Consider the following 20354-nt stretch of genomic DNA (forward strand, 5'->3'; position numbering starts at 1 on the left):
CTCTAAAGTGAGAACGGTCACACTAGACATTTCATTGAAGATGAACAGTGAATAAGTAATGTTAAAGAACTAAGAGATCTGCAAAACACACCAAAAATTCCTCATAATTGGATTCCAATTTTTAAAAAAGCCTTTCCATTTGAAAACTGAACTGTAGCCATTAGTCCAAGAGCCAGGATATTGCTGTCTAAAGCGCCGTTTCATTCCATCTTGGCAGTGGGGATATGCCTGAAAGTAGCTGACTGCCAGTGGCATTGATAACTGTGACTGTGCAGAAAAAAAAAAAATAAAAAAGGGAGACAGAGAGAGAGACAGAGAGAGAGACAGAGAGAGAGAGAGAGAGAAGCTCTGATGAAAGAGAGACATAGAGGAAAAAGGAGCCTGCTTGCCGGAGAGAGTGAAGGATTCGAAAGGAGGGGTTGCGAAAGGGAGATTTTTATTGGAAGCAGTTAAAGTGGTTGCTATGAGACCTGTTCCAGCAAACAGAGGCACAGCAGCCAGCCTGAAACTGATTGTTCTTATCTCTTTTACGAAATCTTTCTTTTTACCCAGTTTTTGAGTTGTTTAATATCCTAGTAAGCACCTGACAGTGCTCTGTGTGTGTGTGTGTTTTATTTTTTTTTACCCATCCTGCTCTTTCTCCTTTTCCTTCTCCTGTACTTCTTCTTCAGTCCTTGCTGTAAGATGGAGATAGAGAATGAGACCATCTGCTCCTCAGGCAGCTCCTCAGGAGGGTCCAGAGAGTACAAGGTGGTGATGTTGGGAGCAGGGGGAGTTGGTAAAAGCGGTAAGTTTTTAATACCAAATGTTGGGTATAGAGGAACAAGGGAAGTAGTTAACTTTAGAAAGGCAGAGAAATGATGCTGCTATTGCTGAGGGATTATTGCTTCAGCTAAACTTAATTGATTTCCATCAGAAACATTAAAATGAGTTATAATTGCTAACTGGATGCTGATGAGTCGGCTGAATCTAGTTTCATATAGCAATGCTACATAAGATTCTAAATAATATTTTCCCCTTTATAATTCTTATGTTTAGAGTTCAGAATTGTTATTTACTATCATGGTATCTTTGTTAAATGGTCACAGTGTTTTAGGCGGTACAAGTTGCAGAATTGGTTCCTATCCTCAATGTACTCATTTACACATTGTTAGAGAGGTAGTATAATATTGTGAAAAGATCACACAACTTAGTATCAGAAGAACCGGAATCAAGGCCTGTCTAGGACTATTGGCAAGTCACTTTTAAACTTTCTAAGTGTTGGTTTGCTTGTGTGTAAAATAAGGGTAATAAAACATACTATCTATATCACAGAGTTATTGTAAGGCAAGTGTTAGATATGTAGGATATATTAATACAGTGACTTTGAACAAATCACACACTCTAAAGCTGTTTCCTTGTATGTAAAATGAGTATGACTTGTGCTACCTAGCTCACAGCTTTGTAAGAAAAGTGCTATGTAAATATGATCTATTGATTTAATATTATAAGTGTGGAAAAAATCACTTAAACACTGTTAAGTCTCAGTTTTCTCATCTGCAGAATGGAAATAATAAGCTTACATTACCTACTTCATGAAGCTGTTGTCAGGAAAATATTTTGTAGGTTTCAAAAGATTGTTTAATTACATCATACACTCAAGGTGGTGCTATGGTGGAATCCTAGGCATGAAATCAGGAAGACCTGAATTCAAATCTTTCCATAGACACTTATTAGAAAGGTGACCCAGATCAAGTCACTTAGTTTCTCTCAATCCCTCTCAACCTGTCTCCATATCTGGAAAAAGAGGGTACTAATGTTATAATAATAATAACCTCAAAACACTGTTGTGAGGATCAAATGATATGATGTAAGAAAAGTGTTTTGTAAACATTAAAGTGCTGTATAGGGACAGGGCCTTGACCTGTGATCTCATTGGTTTTTGTTTTGTTGTGCAGTCATTTTTAGTAGTGTCTGATACTTTGTGACCCTATTTGTGTTTTCTTGGCAGAGATATTAGAGTGGTTTGCCATTTCTTTCTCCAGCTCATTTTGCAGATGAGAAAACTGAGGCAAACAAGGTTAAGTGCCTTGCCCAAGGCACAAGGTCAATAAATGTCTAAGGCCAGGTTTGAACTCAGTCTTCCTGACTGCAGGCCCGATACTGTACTGTGCCAATGAACGTCTAGATGAGGAAACAGGCTCTTTACTGAAACAGGCAGCAACCTTTTCTCCTGCACATACTCTTAGAGTGTTGCCTAGGCTCTAAGAGGGTAATGACTTGTCTAGGATCATAGAGCCAGTATATGTCAGAGGTAGGACCTGATCCCAAGTCTTTGTTTCTCTGGGTCAGACTCTCTTTTCACTAAAAAATACTCCAAGTACATTATAAGTGTTAGTTGTTGTTACTGCTGCTGCTGATCTTGTCATTGTTTTGTTTTGAAGTCCTCTAACAGACTACAAATTCATTGAAATCAGGTATTATTTATTAAATGATAAATATTTCTGGCACCTGGATCCTATCTTGCACAGAATATATACCAAATAGGTGTTTTCTGAAGTGCTGCTGAATGTTGGGACAAGTGACAGAACTATTCAATGAGCACATAAATATACAAGAATAGAGAAGGTTGACAGGCTTAATACAATGTACAGATTGTTTCCTATTCCCTTCCCTTTGTTGGGGAAAGAGGTGTATCTGGTCTGGGTTTTAAAGGATAAGAAGAAAGTTTATTTTGGATGTACAGTTAGAAGTGGCTATCAAGGTAGAAGAGATAAGCTGGCCTACTTAACCAAACTTTGACAGAATAAACGTAAACAAAAATCTATAAAAAACAGAGCATAACAAAGAAGCTCATATGTATGTGCGAGATCTGCTTGATTAGAATCAAAATAAATCAAAGTGAGTGGTTTTATTCAGATATAGAAAGGCAAAAGACATTAGGAATGGAGTTTTTGGAGGGCATTAATAAGGCCAAAATGGCAGATGAGAAAGATGTGTAAGGCAGCAGCATCTGAGGCTGATTGGATTGAAAAGGCCTTGAGGCAAGGATGTCACTGAAAGGGACATAATGATTTCCAGTCACATGCTTAAGATCCACAATAGCACTCTAATCCTTGAAGTATTACAAAAAATAGAGCAGGACCCAAACTTATTGTGGAGAGAAAAGCTACAGGCCTTGCAACAATTTCACCACTGGGTTAAAAAAATGAAATAAAATAAAGTTAATTCTGAGTGTGAGAAACCAAGGCACTAAAAGTGACTCCCAAAGGAATATAAAAGGGGAGAAGGGAGAAAATTGAGGTGGTAGCAAGGTGTCAGCCCAAGAAGCAAAACTGAATGGAGAAGTGAAGTTAGGGAAAGGAAAACACAGTTCTGGAAGTGCTCTGCCATCAAAGCAGTTGTCAAAGCAAGAAAAAATGAATCATCTTACACAAGAGGACAAATGAGGAGAGAAAAGTTTTATAATTTTAAAATGACCAGGCATTTTAAGGAGCATTTCTAAGTAGCTCATATCAGTGTCCATACTGAATTGCTTATATGCAGGTGTCTATGCATATATACATGCATAGATACCTACATATAAGCAAATATGTATGCCATATATACACATGCATATACTGTGTATATATATATATATAAAATCTCTATGTGTGTGCGTGTGTATATATAAATATATAGGTATGTATGTATATGTATGTGTTTCTGTATGTGAGTGTGTGTGTGTGTGTGTGTGTGTGTGTGTGTGTGTATAATGAAAGTGATAGAGGGGTGAAGAATGTGAGAAATGCTGAAAAAGAACAGATATTGGTGAGAGGAGGAGATAAAGAAGGGGAATGGAGGACGAAAGAGAAGAGAAGGAGAATAGAGTGAAGGGGAAAGGACAGGACAGGAGGTGATGGAGAGTAAGAAAAAGAGGGGAGAACATCATTTTGTAGACTAGGTAAAACAGATGCCTGCAGCAATAGCATATTTACTCACATATTAATTATCTCAGCTTATTTTCTATTTCCTTGTGAATCTTTGGGAACTGGGAAGATGAGCAGATATGGAGATGGGATAATTAATTTAAAACCTGACCTATACTTTAGGTCCATGGAGACAGAGGAAGATAAAAGTCTGGAAGAAAGTATCTTTCAAAGGAGATATCCTTGTATCAGAGATAATAAATGTCCCTTTCCCCCCACATACACATACACACCTCTGTCAATCCTTAATATTAAATACTTTGATTAACTGTTGTTACAAGTTTCCAGAGAAAATTTTGAAGCAGCCACTGGCTTGGCTGAAACAGCCCCATCTTTGTTCTGCATGAAAAAAATTGCATGGGCCATAATTAAATCTTCAGGAAATTACTTTTCCAAATGTGATAAAGTCAAATATCAGCTTCCAGCCAGCATCATCAACCTGATCAGGAAAAGGAAAGAGAAGGCCAATTAGTCTAACTAGTAATTATATAAGCCAGGATTATTACTTATCCAGAAGGTAAACTATATATTCTCCCAATAACAAATTTGAAAGAATGGTATTGCCAAATGTTTAGAATTATAGTTTTGATTTGCCTGTCTAAAATTCCTGGGCTATTGTCCTTTGTTCCAATTATTTTTCCTAATTATAAGACACATTGATATTCAGGAACAAGTAGCATATAACTTGTGCATTTTTGTGGTTCTGGAAGTAGATTGGTTGAGATTATTTAAAATCAGAGCCTACAGGCTTATGCCACTTTCTCCTCTCATATGTCGCCTTTTAGCAATTCACACAAATTGATTTCAATTCTGTAATTATTTTGCATTTAATAAACAAGGGACTACAGGGGTTTTTTTGCTTTTGTTTTTGTTTTTGTTTTTACCTTTTCATCCCTAATATACTAACTCCAAAATATGTATTTCAGTTAATTGACTTCTTTTCAAGGCCCCTCTCCAAATCAGAGAACCACTCCTATAATAATTTCATGTTCTTAAGGAGGATTGGAGGATGCTTAAGCTCAGCAAAAAAGGCAAATTAACTTTTTTTTTCCCCTAACACAGGACTCCATGACAGAAATGATTTTTGAAGGGCTCCTATAAATTTGAAGCTTAAGTACAATAGAATAATGAAATTTCCTAAGAGATACCCTGAAATTACTGCTTAATCTTAATAATATAAAATATTTAGGTAAATTTATGGTAGGAAAACTAATTAAATACTTGGCTAAAATTACTTCCCCTTTCATACTCTTCATATCAAACTTTATTAAATGAAAGGCTTAGACCAAATTATATCTAATGTCCCTTTCAACGTTGAATTTTATGATTAATTAGTCAAAAATTATTTATTGAATGCTTTCTGTTGACCCAGCACTTTGCTAAGTACTATAGGAGACACAAGAGAAATATAAGGAATGGGTTAAATTCCTTGCCTGCAAAGTCATGATGACTAATTGTGGGGAAGTTTGGCTTATCTGATGTACATCCTTGACTTTCTGAGTATGATATCAAGGACTTCTGCACTTTTCAGAAACCTTATGTCTCCTAATGTTCTGAGTAGGGAAGGCAACCTAGGACTAATGAGTCATATGGCTTGAATACGTGCAGCATTTTTAAAGTTTTTGTACATTGTGTTAATTTTCCTTCCTTGCTTGTGCCTCCCCCCTATATGAGTGTGTATATGTGTGTATATGTATGTATGTCTATATGAATGTCTATCTACATGTGTACATTGTATCTATTTGATAATGTCTTTTATGTATGTATCTACATATGTATGTGTATACATATATATGCAATGTGAATATATATGTATATGTATATACATACGTATACATAAAGGGAAACTTAACAAAATCATCATCAACAATACCTTTTTCAAAGGATTGTCACAAGGATAAAAAGAATTAACATAATTAAAATGCTTTAAAACCTTATGGTGCCATGCAAACGCTAGCTAACAATAGATATTTATTAGCTTCACCTTTGACTTGCTTCAATTCTATTTTCTGTCCAAAGCAATGTGTATGTGTGTATATATATACATATACATATGTATATACATATACATATGTATATGTATATATGTGTGTGTATGTGTGTATATATATATACATATATATGTATATATATACATATGTATATGTATATATATATATACATATGTATATGTATATATATATATATACATATGTATATGTATATGTATATATATATATATATATATATATATATATATATATATTCATTCATTCAAGGTATCTACCTTCCTTTTGTGGACATAGTATTTGCTGAATGGAGAATATAAAGGACATTTTGAGTGAAATACTGAAAGGCAAAAAAAAAAAACTTAAGAAGAGACACAAACAATTCTGAGGGAATCTGAGGAAATCCACTCAAAAAGGAGAGCTTGAGGAGAGAGACATTAAGTTCTTAGAGTACAGAAGTAATGGCAGGACCCAAGAGGCAAAAGTATTGGTTTCTTGTAAATGTGATAGCAAGGTGCTATTTCCTAGCAGCTAATTTTCATTTGACTGTTTGGGCCACGGAAATATATTGTTCAGAAATTCTCAATCAAAGTACTGTTTTCAGTACTAAGAGATTATCATCAGTTAATCGTGTCACATCCAACGTAAATGCGGAGGTTGGTTTCTCAAACTAAGATAAAAATGGGTCACAAAACATGAGGATTCCCTGATTTGAGGTTGAGAATCCACTTGAAAAGAATCTTTTTTTAAATTAATTTATTTATTTTTAGTTTTCAACATTCACTTCCATAAGATTTTGAGTTCCAAATTTTCTCCCCATTTTCCCCATCTCATCACCCCAAGACAGCATACATTCTGAACAGCCCTTCCCTTGATCTATCCTCCCCTCTATCACCTCCCCTGTCTCTTGTCCCCTTCCCCTTCTATTTTCCTGTAAAGCAGGATAGATTTCTATACTCCATTGCCTGTATATCTCATTTCCCAGTTGCATGTAAAAACATTTTTTAACATTTGTTTTTAAAACTTTGGGTTCCAAATTCTCCTTTTTCCTCCCTGCCCACCCACCCTCACTGAGAAGGCAAGCAACTCCATGCAGATTATACATGTGTGGTTATGCAAAACACTTCCATAGTAGTCATGTTGTGAAAAACTAACTATATTTCCCTTCATCCTATCCCACTCCCCATTTATTCCATTCTCTCCTTTGACCCTGTGTCTCCTCAGAAGTGTTTGCTTCTGATTAACCCCTCTACAATCTGCCCTCCTTTCTATCATCCCCCTGCTCTCTTATCCCCTTTCCCCCCTATTTTCCTATAGGGTAAGATAGATTTCCATACCCAAATGACTGAAGGATTATACTCAGTTTTGCTGGGTAGGTGATTCTTGATTTTAATCCTAGCTCCTTTGACCTCTGGAATATCATATTCCTAGCCCTCTGGTCCCTTCATGTAGAAACTGCTATACCTTGTGTTATCCTGATTGTGTTTCCACAGTACTTAAATTGTTTCTTTCTGGCTGCTTGCAATATTTTCTCTTTTGACCTGGTAACTCTGGAATTTGGCTATAATATTCCAAGGAGTTTTTCTTTGGGGATCTCTTTCAGGAGGTAATCAGAGGATTCTTTCGATTTGTATTTTACCCTCTGGTTCTAGAATATCATGGCAGTTTTCCTTGATAATTTCTTGAAAGATGACATCTAGGCTTCTCTCTCTTTTTTTTTTTATCATGGCTTCCAGGTAGTCCAATAATTTTTAAATTATCTCTCCTGGATCTGTTTTCCAGGTCAGTTGTTTTTTCAGTGAGATATTTCACATTGTCATGTATTTTTTCATTTTTTTGGTTTTGTTTTATAATCTCCTGATTTCTCACAAAGTCATTAGCTCCCATTTGCTCCATTCTAATTTTTAAGGAAGTATTTTCCTCAGTGAGCTTTTGGACTTCCTTGTCTATTTGGCCAATTCTGCTTTCTGAGGAATTCTTCTCCTCATTGGCTTTTTGAACCTCTTTTGCCATTTGGGTTAGGCTATTTTTTAAGGTGTTATTTTCTTCAGCAATTTTTGGGTCTCCTTTAGCAAGCTGTTGACTTGTTTTTCATGGTTTTCTTGCATCACTCTCATTTCTCTTACCAGTTTTTCCTTTACTTCTCTTACTTGCTTGTCAAAATTTCTTTTTGAGTTCCTACATGGCCTGGGACTGACTCATATTTCTCTTGGAGGCTTTGGATGTAGGAGCTTTGACTTTGTTGTCTTCTTCTGGTTATACGTTTTGATCTTCTTTGTCATCAAAGTAAGAGACTATGGTCTGACATTTTTTGTGCAGTTTGCTCAAGTTCCCAGCCAATTACTTGACTATTAAACTCTTTGTTAATGTAGGGGTCTGCTTCCAGTGGGGAGAATGTACTGTCCCAAGCTTTGGGGGTTTTGTGCAGCTGTTTTCAGAGATACTCCTAGGGACCTATAAATTTTTAGTTCTTCCAAGGTGGCATGATCAAAACCGAGGTGTTTACTCCTTTCCTGGCTTGTGCTCTGATCTATGAGTAGCCACAAGCTCTCTTTTCTGCCTTGGGACTGTGAGGAGGATTCTCTCTGTACCAACACCACAAGCTCCACCATGCTAATGGTCCTAGCCCCTGGACTGCCACCAGGGACTTGACTCAGATACAAGCACGGGCAAAGCAAGAGAATCCCACCTCAGCACCAACAAGGAGATCCCTGCAATTCACCTCTGATCAGCCACTCGATCCACCATCCATCTGATGGCTGAGAGCTCCAGAAGCAGCTGCCACCCCAGGGCTGTACAAGGACTGGGGCCAGACCCAGTTCCTCTCTCACCAAGGTCTGGCAGACCTTTCCTACTGACCTTATAAGTTATCTCTGGTGTTTGTGAGTTGAGAAGTCTGGAAATCACCATAGCTGCACCATAATTCAGTCCCCTGAGGCCTGCTCTGGGTTTGCTGAGGCCTGGTCTTTGTATGAGCAGCCCATGCTGAATTGTGCTCCTCTACCAGCCCAGCACAACAGACCTTCCCCATCAACCATCCAAGTAGTCCTGGGCAGTAAATTTGTTTCACGCTGTCTTTTTATGTGTTCTGCTGCTCTAGAATTTGTTTAGAGACATTTTTCACAGGTATTTGGAGGGGTTTCAGGCAGAACTCAAGCAAGTCACGGCTTTTACTCTGCCATCTTGGCTCTGCCTGAGAAGAATCTTAAGAGGCAGTGTGGCAAAACAGGAAGAGAGCTAGCCTTGTATTCAGGGAGACTTGTGTTCAAAATCAACCTCTATTACAAAATTTCCATGTGACCCTGGAGGAATCACAACCTTTCAGAGCTGAAAGTCTTTCAAAGAGTCCATGTTTTATAAGAAAAGAAAATCTGTCTTATTAAAAGAAATTCATTAGGTATGTTTCCCTATAACCATGAAAACATATGTCTAGCTGCTAAAAAGAAAAAGAAAATGAAAGAACATTAAAACAACAACAATAACTATCTTTTAAAAGCTTCCAGCTCCATTAATTTGTATTTTCTCACTAGGAATGATGCTATCAATGTTATTGAGGTTGAGGTAAGTTCAGTGACTTGCCTAAAATCAAATAGCTTGCTTTTTAGTTTTATAAGTAATTTTTGAAATTTTTATACAAAAGTTATATTATACAAAATTCATATGTGGATGCTGAGTCCAAATGACTTAGGAAATAGTTGCTAGCATGTGAATCCCTATGTACACATACAGAAAAGATATGTTTAAGTATGTGCATACCTACCTATATACATACATTCAAGCACACACACATATACATATATACATATGTGTGCATACATTGGGAACAAAGAAAATTCACTGCAAGAATAATTCATTCCTTTTTTTCTGATTCCACAGCTAGTTTCAAAGTGGTTACTAATTTCTTTTTCCCAATAGGTAGTGAAAAAAACATTTTGGGGGAAATCATTTTCTAGTATAGCAGAAAGTTCATTGGCCATGGAGTCAGAAGACAGGGGTTCAAGCTCTGGCTGTTTGACCTTGGGCAGAGAATTTTACCTTTTCACCCTCAAGTCAAGTAAAATCAACAAGCATTTATTAAGCAGTTGCAATGTGCCAGCCAGGGTGCTAAACTTTGGGATTACAAATACAAGCAGAAAGAAAAATAGTCATTACCCTCAAAGGAACATACAATGTATTCGAATGATGGAAGATAACACATAAAAATGAGCTAAAAGGGAGAATAAAGAGGGTGGGGTGACATAATATATGATCTTATTATATATATTTCCCCCTTCACATACTTTATGGTTCAGCCAAACTGTTCTTCATGCTTTTCTTTACATAAAATATACTATGCCCTGTCTCTGGCTTTACACAGATTGTTCCCCCTCCCCATACCTAAAATGCATTCCCTCTTCACTTCAGACTCTTAGAATACCTATTTTTCTTCCAAGTTCAGCTCAAATACCATGACCCCTTTCCTGGTCCCCATTTGTCTCTCCAAAATATTGCCTTTTATTTATTTTACATATAATTATTGTGTATATACTTATATTGCCCAATTAGTCTCACCTAAGGAGAATGTAATCTTCTTGATGGCAAGGGAATATTTGATTTTTGTCATTCTATCCTCAATACCTAGCACAGTGCCAGGTTCTGAGTAGATACTTAAATGGTTTCTTATTAATCTATAGAATACTGTAATAATATTTTCTCCAGGTGGTCTTTAGTCATTGATTATGTTGAGACATATATATATATATATATATATATATATATATATATATATACACACACATATATACAGACATATATATATATACACACACATATATGTACATATATATGTGTATATAAGTATATATATGTATATATACATATATATAGGTGTATATATCTATATATAGGTATATATAGAGAGAGAGACTTTTTTTATACTTCCTTCAATTTTAAACTTCAAAAACTTGATGATTTGATCAGTATGAATGTTTTCTACAATAATGTGTATCATGACACCTCTGTAGTTTCTGAGTTCATCTATTCAATAAAAAGAAATAAATTATTATCCCTTAAGTTCACAAATTTAGAGAACTGGAAGAGACTTCACATTTTGTTTATATGAACCTGGACAAGTGACTTAATCTCTCACAACTTCAGTTTTCTTATCTGTGAAATGGGGATAGTAGTATCTGTTGCACTTACCATCAAAGGGTTGTTCTGGGAATCAAATGAGACAATGTACATAAATTGAAGTGTAAAGCATAAAATCATAAAGCCATACTTAGATTCACACTCATGAGTGGCATGAGGGCAGAAAGGATCAACTTTCCTACATTGTAATCTACTGTTTATAGCTATATGTATACATATATATACATACATATCACAAATGTGTTACTGGAAAATGGCATATAAACTTTAAAAAATTATATCATGTCCTAAATACATTAGTGTAATGCAATATATAGTATAAATTATTCATAGTTATTTTAAAAAAGGAAAAAATTGTTTTTAAAGTGAATAAAAATGCTCCTACATTTTGCCAATTTGTAAATGATATGGTTCATAAGTTTAGATTTTTCTTGGTAAAGGCTTTTTTTTTCTTAATAGTATAGCTATATTTTCCTAAAGTAAACCTTCAGAAAAGAAAAGAAAACAATATCTGAACAATAAAATCTCAATGACCATGTTTACGTGAGCAAAAAATGTAAAGGTGATTTGTGCACTTAACACATGATGTAGCTGCAAGAACACTTTATTCAGAATCAAAGTACCTAGGACAAATCCTGGCTCTACTATTTAGTGCCTGGAACACTTATCTCACTTGAACTCCTACTCTTTATCTGCTGAATGATAGACTAAGTCTAAATGATTGCTGAGGTTCCTTCTGACTTTAAACAGAATAATATGACTTAATCCAAGCCAACCAGGATTGATTAAACATCTGTTTAAGTTATAAGACTGATGATTAAAAAAAAAAAAAGCAGACAGAAAAATAACTCCTACCCTTCAAGACCTTACATTCTATTGGGGGAGGGATTCCACATGTAAAGTGATAAATATATACATTATTAAGAGGAATAAGGAAAGAACATTAACAACTACAGGGAATAGCAAAAGGTACCTAATGGTGGTAGATCACGAGACAGAAGCTAGAGATTCTAAAAGGCAGCTATGAAGAGGGAGCGCACCGTAGACAAAGGGTGCAGCCCATGTAAAAGTATGAAACTGGGAGATATAACCTTAGGTTTGGGTCTCAATCAGTAAGTAACTTTGGCTAGAATGTAGAATTGTGAGGGGTAGCAATATGCAATGAGCTTTGGACAGGTAAACTAGAGTCAGATTGTGAAGGGATTTAAATGACAATCTGACGAATTCAGTTAATATAGAAAGCCTATGGGGATTGCTCAAAGGCCATTCTTTGTCCTCACTCTCAGGCTATTAGGTCTGAAATATTTGAAATTATTTCCCCAGCTCCTTCTCTTCACATTTCCCAGACAGTCGTGGCCTAAATGCCAAAACCACAATAAGGAGAAGAAAAAAAAAAGGAAAACAAATTTACAATCCTTTTGCTCATTGGTTTCATCCTTAATTGTACCCTTACTCATTAGGCCAGAGAAAGATCACTCACTACAACTGACTCAGCAAGAATTGGCTTAGAGGTCTGTAATGGACGTAGTAGAAAATGAATTCATTTTCAGATACTCGACAAGTAACAAGAAGAAATACAATTCAGGGAGGAACACATTAACTAGAAGTATTTCCAAGATTATATGTGCTATGCATTTAAATTGATATAGGTCAGGTTATTCAACCAAGTGACTATATCACAGATCCCCATTTATTATTATTATTATTGTTATTTTTTGTGTGGGCACAGACTACTTTTCACTTAATCTGATTTAGAGGAAGCACAGTACGATGGAAAGGATCATAGTATATTAGGGCTAGAAAATGCCTTAGAATCATCTATTTCAATGATTGTTATCATAGATAGATTTTTTGGGGATGTGTGATGGGGAAAAATACTTCTTTTTTTCAATATATTAGATTTCATTTCTCATCTTGTGTATTTAATTTTATACATTATTCTGGGGGGAAAAAAGACCCATAGACTTCCCCAAAATGTAAATTGTGTCCAAGATACAAAAATTTTAAGAACCTCTGATTAGTCCAACCCTCCCCCCCATTTTTATAGATAATTGAGACTGAAAGGAATAAAATGATTTACTTAAAGTCATGAAGTTAGGAAGCAATGGAGCTCTCACTTAAACCCAAGGTTTTCATGTATTCCCTACCTCTTTTTATACTGGACCAAGAATCTAAAGATCTGTATTCTTAACTATGGTCTCTTACATATTATTTAAATAACTTTGGGCAAGTCACTTTAAAATAGAAGCGATAACTGGTGTGTGTGTGTGTGTGTGTGTGTGTGTGTGTGTGTGTGTGTGTGTGTGTGTGTATACATATATATAACAGAACAACAGAATTTGGGTGGTATGGGCACAAAATAAAATTAAGTATTGATAGATAATTGTCAGATTCTTGCTTGTCATTCAAAGCCCAGTTCACAAGTCAGCTCTTTTGTGAAGCCTTCTTTTATGGCAACCACAAGTAATCTCATCTTCACCTGACTTGATAGCATTTTTTTTTTGCTCCTGTTATGCATTTATTTCCTTATAATTTGTTTGCTTAAGGAGGGGGATGGGAGTCTGATTTCATTGCCATAGGGCACTCTTGTTAGGAGTTCCTTTGATGGAGATCAACAATTGTTCTCATCTTATAGTCGTATTGAGTCTTCTGGGGGTACTGCCTTCTGCAAGTTCACACAGCCTATATTTGTCAGTGGCAGTGCTTAATCCCAGATTTTCCTGACTCTGAAACCAGCTTTCTATGCGCTGTATCATATCACCATTCTATTTTGTAGTAAAATTTAGTAAATCTTGCATCTGCCACATTCATTTAATAAGTCACTTAATGTATCTCAGCCTTCTTTCCTTTATCTGTAAAATGGTGATAGCAATATTTATAATGATGATGATGGTGATGAGCATAATGATGATACTGTAGTAATAACCTTAAATACAGATTTAAAGAACAATTTATTTAATATAGTTAAAGCAGTCACAAGCCTTGAAGCTTAGTAATCCATTTAGAGAACTTAGCTAATCTTTAAGGTATACAAATATCAGCTATTATTATTGTAGGTCCCACAAGTTTGTTTAAAAAAAACCCACTAGGTTCTTTTTTCTAAATTAAATACTTAGTTGAATGATTATATATATATATATATACATATATATATATATACATATATATGTATATATATATATACATATATATATATATACATATATATATGTATATATATATATAAAATGTGTGTGTATACCTACATACATATATATGTGCATACACACATATTATATGCATGTTTGTATGTGTGTATATCCATCATATTTCACACTATGTAGCTACATTCTTAATTTGTTTCAGTCCACGACCTAGAAATAGTCCCAGTCTTAGGTATCATCAGGGACATCAGGAACTCCATAGTGAAACTTGGGAGCACCTTTCAAAAGTCCCCTAGCCTAGGTCTTCTAACAATAACAAAAATTTTCCCATTAGATTATCAGTGATATGGATTAAGAGATTAATTTATTCAAGCTCCCTATTAAATGTAAATGTCTCCTAGAAAGGGAAAAACAGGGCTTGTTGTCAGCAATAATATCTCAATGTAAATTAGTCCATCAGATTAACAGCAAATACTTGCCCGGTCTCTGAGGGAAAGGGAAAGAAAAGAAAAATACTAGTTGGATCTAGGTTAATATCTATGACATTAGAGGGCAGAGAACTGCTAAGAAAGATAATCTAGATGCCATATTTTGAATGAGGGGCAGGGCAACCAGGGAATGGTCTTAAGGAGGTTATACAGAAAGGAAAAAAAGAAAGAAAAAGTAAGGAGGAATCCTGAGGCTTCATTCCCTTCACACTTTGGCTGAGTGTCAGCACTAGGGCTCACATTCCTTTTCTTTTTGCTGAGTCTTCGTTATTGATTTCAATTACCATAGGCAAACTAACAGCTAAGGGAGTGTCCAGCATCAATGAAATGGCTAAAAGGAAATTTTCTTTGGTTTCAATAAACCCCACTCCACAAAATAAAGCAGAGGTCAGAAGGTTATTGTGTAGGTGGGGAAGGAGATGTGAATTGGGTTGGGGATTGCATACCTGCCATTATATCTCCTCTCTCTCCATCTCATTCCCGAGATTCCTGGTATTGATTAGCTTCAGCTATTGTCTTTGGATTAGTCATAGAAGGGACTATAATAATGGGACTTTGCTTGTTACCCCTCTAAACAATCTGCTCTTTTGTATCCTAATTGACCTGTAATGCTACGGTGATCACAGGAGCACACACGTGACAAAAACAGCTCCTTCCAGAGAAAACACTTCAGGGAAATTACCTGCCACAATAGCTACTGAGAGTGGCTACTTAGATGAGCTTCAATTTACTATCAGACATAGCTGCATTTGAATCTGGGCCACAAAAAAATTTCTCTGTTTCACATCATTTTGCTTTTTTAATTATATTTTGAATAAAAATGCACCAATTTGCTTTGTTCTCTCCTGACTGCATATTTAACGACTACAGTTAAGTTTTATGATTAGAGTGAAAATAGAGTGAAAATTGAGTCACATACACACAGATTTTTTAAAATAAATAAATGTAATTGAACCATGGTTCAGAGAGAAATTCGAAAAAGGCTGAAAGTAAACCTTTGTGGGGCAGGCAAACTCAAGGGACATCAATATGAGGATGAAACAGTTTATGAGACTGAGTGATGAGAAAGTAGAAAGATAGCAGGAGAAAGGAGAATTTCCAGTAAAAATATTTAGAAGAAAGGTTGAGACAAAAACAGATTTCAGGAAGCTGAGGAATATGTGGGTGGAAATGAAGTCAATTAATAGGTGAAGACTGTCTAAAAGGTAAGTGAGATATAGGGCAATAACATGTCTGTAGAAAGTTTTGATTGGAGCTTGAATGACTACCTATAAAAGGTGGTATACAGAGGATTGACGATTCATACTTGGTTTGAAATAGAGCTACTTTGACATAATATAACAGAATTAGTTATTAATTTATCCAAAGGACTTTTTTTTCTTTTTTTTTGGTGAGGCAATTGGGTTTAAGTGACTTGTCCAGAGTCACACAGCTGGTGAGTGTTACTTGTCTGAGGCTGGATTTAAACTCAGGTCCTCCTGACTCCAGGGCCAGTGCTATATACACTTCACCACCTAGCTGCCCCTCAAAGAACTTTTAATATGACATAGTTTTACCCAAAGCCAATAGCATAGATTCACGATGTCATCATAGAACTTTGGTACATCTTAGCTAGTATAGCCTGCTGCCAGAGTTTGGACATGTCCAGGTCCATGATTCCATGCTCTTGACCATCTCTGACTTGAAACTCTGCCACTTCTAGTGGTTCTTGGGGGTGGAAGGAGGTGTTGGTTGCTATCCACTTTTTAATTGATACTTTCCTGGGCTCTTTACCTTCCTTCTTTCATCATGGCTTCTCTTCTTCCTCTTGGAATTCTGTTGTGGCATTATGAAAGGTCCTCTCTCTTCTTTATGTATTCTATAGATACTTCAAAGACTTTACTGATCAATTATCTGACCTCTCCATGAAATTTCCCTGATGAACCCAGGCTCAACTCCTTCCTCACCTCCATAGAAATTTCCTCCATTTGATCTGGCTTTCAATGCCATACTTATATTGTTCTCTACTTGTTTCCTGTGTCTGCTTCTTTTATCCTCAGCTAGACAAAGTTTCTTTTAAGCACTAACCTTGTTTCATGATCTATAGCATGCATTGGCTAACAAAGACATACATGGCTACGAGCAGGGAACGCAGGGGCATATAGCGCACAGGAGGTATTGAGCTGAATCTGGGAGCAGTATGGGGAGGAAATAGAATTGAATGAGGAGGACCATAGGCTGCTGGAAACTCCACCTGTGTTGTGCCCATATCATATCTCTCTCTTACCATCTCTACAATACATAATACACAATGCATGCTACAAACATGCACACTCTTGTACACCTGATCTTTAAAAAAGCCCATGACATTCAGTTGTCTGTCTGCATGAAATAAACTAAATAGTATGCTGTTGACTATCACACTTTTCCCCATGCCATTTGCCTAGCAAAAATATTTGTATCCCTTCCTTACTACCAATCCATATCCTTCCAAGGCCAGTGGGAGTGGTGTTTCACCCATGTAGTGTTTCCTGACCATTCCAAAGGGTTGACTGCCAAAGTGTTGGAGTATTTGTTTTTTCTAACATTTATTTGATAGAAACAGCATTACAGTAGGTTGGTATTTGTGTTTATTTGTTTTTGGTCCAAATCTGTTATTTGTTAGTGCAAGGAATGCCTAGAGAGGAAACTTTCTCTCTCAATGCAGATTAGAATCTCGTCTGTGTTTTGTAGTATTGGAGAATTGTTGAGGACACTGATAGGGGAAATGTTCAGGGTCATATGTACAATTTGACAGAGTTGGGAAATGCACTCAGGTTTTCTTATGGCTGAAGCATGTTCTCTCTCCACTATTCCTGCTGTCTCTGTAGTATTATATACTGTACAAATATGGTATTGGATTTTGCCACATGTTTATATCTCTTACCCTCAAATCCTTCATGTGTGAGTCCCTTGAGGCCATGGATCACGATTTATGCAATTTTTATTCCTTATGTCAACTAACATAATACATTTCATATGGCAGGTTTTTATATGTTGGTTTGGGAATAATGGATAGAAAATACACCTTGAGGGGCAGCTAGGTGGCACAGTGGATAGAGCATGATTCCTGAAGTCAGGAGGACCCGAGTTCAAATCCAGCCTCAGACCAAACACTCAACACTTACTAGCTGTGTGACCCTGAGCAAGTCACTTAACCCCAATTGCCTAAAAAAAAGAAAAGAAAAGAAAGAAAAGAAACCTTGGAATCAGGAAGATTTGATTTTGAATTCTACCTCAAACAGCTGTTAGCTGTAGGAATCTAGGCATTTTTTGACATGTATAGCTCAGTTTCTTCATTTGTAAAATAAAAATAATAACTCCAACCAGCCTTGCTGTAAGGATAAGATGAAATATTTTTGATAAAACATGAGAAAAACTTTAAATCATTAAATATTTCTATTATTTCTATTATTATAATAATTGTATTGAATAGACTCCATTTTGCATCTCAAATATAATCCAGAGGAAGGGGAGAATTATTGAGAATGACATAGAATCATTTCTCCCTTCTTCCAGTATATGAGAAAGGACAGTGAGATATAAATAAACCATCCTGAGGAAAAATAGCTGTCAAAGACTTTTGGGAAAAAACCAAATTAATACAATTTCTTCTTTGCCTTTGTGATCTTTCCTCCTTACCACTGCTCTGTATATTACCATTTACCTTTTTATTCTCCACTATTTGCATTGTGTTATCTGTCTCCTTGAAGGAAGAAACTTTTTTTAAAAGTGAAAATGGCAATTTGCTGTCAGCCTTCACGTCTGCCTAAGCACCTCCTTCACCAAAAAACAAAACAAACAAAAAAAACCCCAGCCTATAAATGTTGGTGTGTTTCATGTCTGGGCATTTCATTAGAAAACAACTGCCACTTATTTTTTACATAAATGCAAGAGGAAAATGTTTTCCCCATGCATTCTCAGTTGTGATGCCCAGCTTATCTATCTCTCCAAGTTATCTCTGCTGTGAGCTACATATCTGAATGCCATTCCTTAAGTGGAATGAATTCCTTCACTAAGAACAGAATTTTCTCATGGGTTTTTCCAGATAAAAACAAACACATAAACAAACAATAAAATAACATTGATCTCCTGATATTTACTAAATATTATACTAGACACCATGGGATGGATAATAATAATGATGATAGCAATAGCTATAATCACAATCATACCAATCATAAACTCATTCTGTACCCTAATTCTTGCTGTTTATTACCCAAATAGTATACAATTTTTAACATTTATACCATCTTTAAGCCTGGACTCAAAAAGACCTGAGTATAAATCCCATCTCAGTTACTAAGTATGTGACTTGGGACAAGTCACTTAACTTCTGTTTGCCTCAGTTTCCACAACTGTAAAATGGGGTTACACATTTGGTGCTATTATTGTTGTTATTGTTAATTAACAGATAGACAGTGGACATGGTGGATGCAGTGCTGGGTATGAAATTATGATGACCTTAGTTAACCCCCCCCAAACATGTGTCCTTGATGAGACACTTATCCTTTATGTGCCTTAGGCAACCCCCTAAGATTTATCAAATGGTCTATATTTTTACCTTACTGAATTAATCACAGATCCTATATCCTTGGAAAGCAGAATATATCATATGTACAAACTAGTCTGGAGTCATGGAAACTCTGGGAAGTATTCCAATAAGAAGGGTATTGCAGAGGCAGATCTTAAAGAAGGCATTTACTGTTTAGATAATAAATTGGTAATTTATTGTATGTTATCTTGCTTTCTAATTGTTTCATGGCTCTTGCCTCTGAACTCATAGAATGTTTATTTTCTCTACCTTCTATTTGACTGTAGCAGTTGTTACTTCATCATCATAATTTAATAGCAGTAGTAGCAGTAGTAGTAGCAGTAGTAGCAGCAGTAGTAGTAGTAGTAGTAGTAGTAGTAGTAGTAGTAGCAGTAGCAGTAGTAGCAGCAGTAGTAGCAGTAGTAGCAGTAGTAGTAGTAGCAGTAGTAGCAGCAGTAGTAGCAGTAGTAGCAGCAGTAGTAGTAGTAGTAGTAGCAGTAGTAGTAGTAGTTGTAGTAGTAGTAGTAGTAGTAGTAGTAGCAGTAGCAGTAGTAGTAGTAGTAGTAGTAGTAGTAGTAGTAGTAGTAGTAGTAGTAGTAGTAGTAGTAGTAGTAGTAGTAGTAGTAGTAGTAGCAATATTGTTATTTGGTCCAGATATGTAATTTCATTGGTTTATAAAGCTCCCAGTATGGAAATTTCCTCTAACAGTGGAAAATTAGCATGTTTTCCACTTTCTCAAGTAGATGTTAAACTTCATCTATGTGAGGACAGTGTGTACAAAGGTTTTTGTTGTTTATTAGTTTATTTTTTAAACTCCCCACCACATCTCTAGCATGGGACTCAGTATAGACTAGACATGCAATGCATAATTCTCCTTTGGTTATTCAGAAATTGGTGTGATGGGGAAAAAAAGGGAACTCTAGAAAAGTTAAAATGTAGTATTTGTATAAGTACAACATAATCTTGTCTAAATTGATATTGAGTTAAAATTTATGCAAACAGACCAAATTAATACTTTAATGAGATCCATACAAATCTGAAAAGAATTCTTGACTTTAAAATATCAGGTGGCAGCAAATCCTTGTTATTTTTATCAACCTCATGTT

General features: G+C 35.8%; 1 protein-coding gene across 1 annotated transcript in view; it reads left to right on the top strand.

Annotated features, from left to right (window-relative positions):
- Positions 1–373: 373 nt before the first annotated feature.
- RIT2 (Ras like without CAAX 2) overlaps positions 374–20354 on the top strand; it is a 486751-nt gene continuing 466770 nt past the window's right edge. The window contains exon 1 of the mRNA XM_020985731.2: positions 374–787. Within this exon, the coding sequence (XP_020841390.1) occupies positions 685–787 (103 nt within the window). The 5' untranslated portion in view covers positions 374–684. The remainder of the gene's footprint in view (positions 788–20354) is intronic.

Source organism: Phascolarctos cinereus, unplaced genomic scaffold (genome assembly GCF_003287225.1).
Source record: "Phascolarctos cinereus isolate Bilbo 61053 unplaced genomic scaffold, phaCin_HiC Scaffold_4;HRSCAF=312, whole genome shotgun sequence".
NCBI lineage: Eukaryota > Metazoa > Chordata > Mammalia > Diprotodontia > Phascolarctidae > Phascolarctos > Phascolarctos cinereus.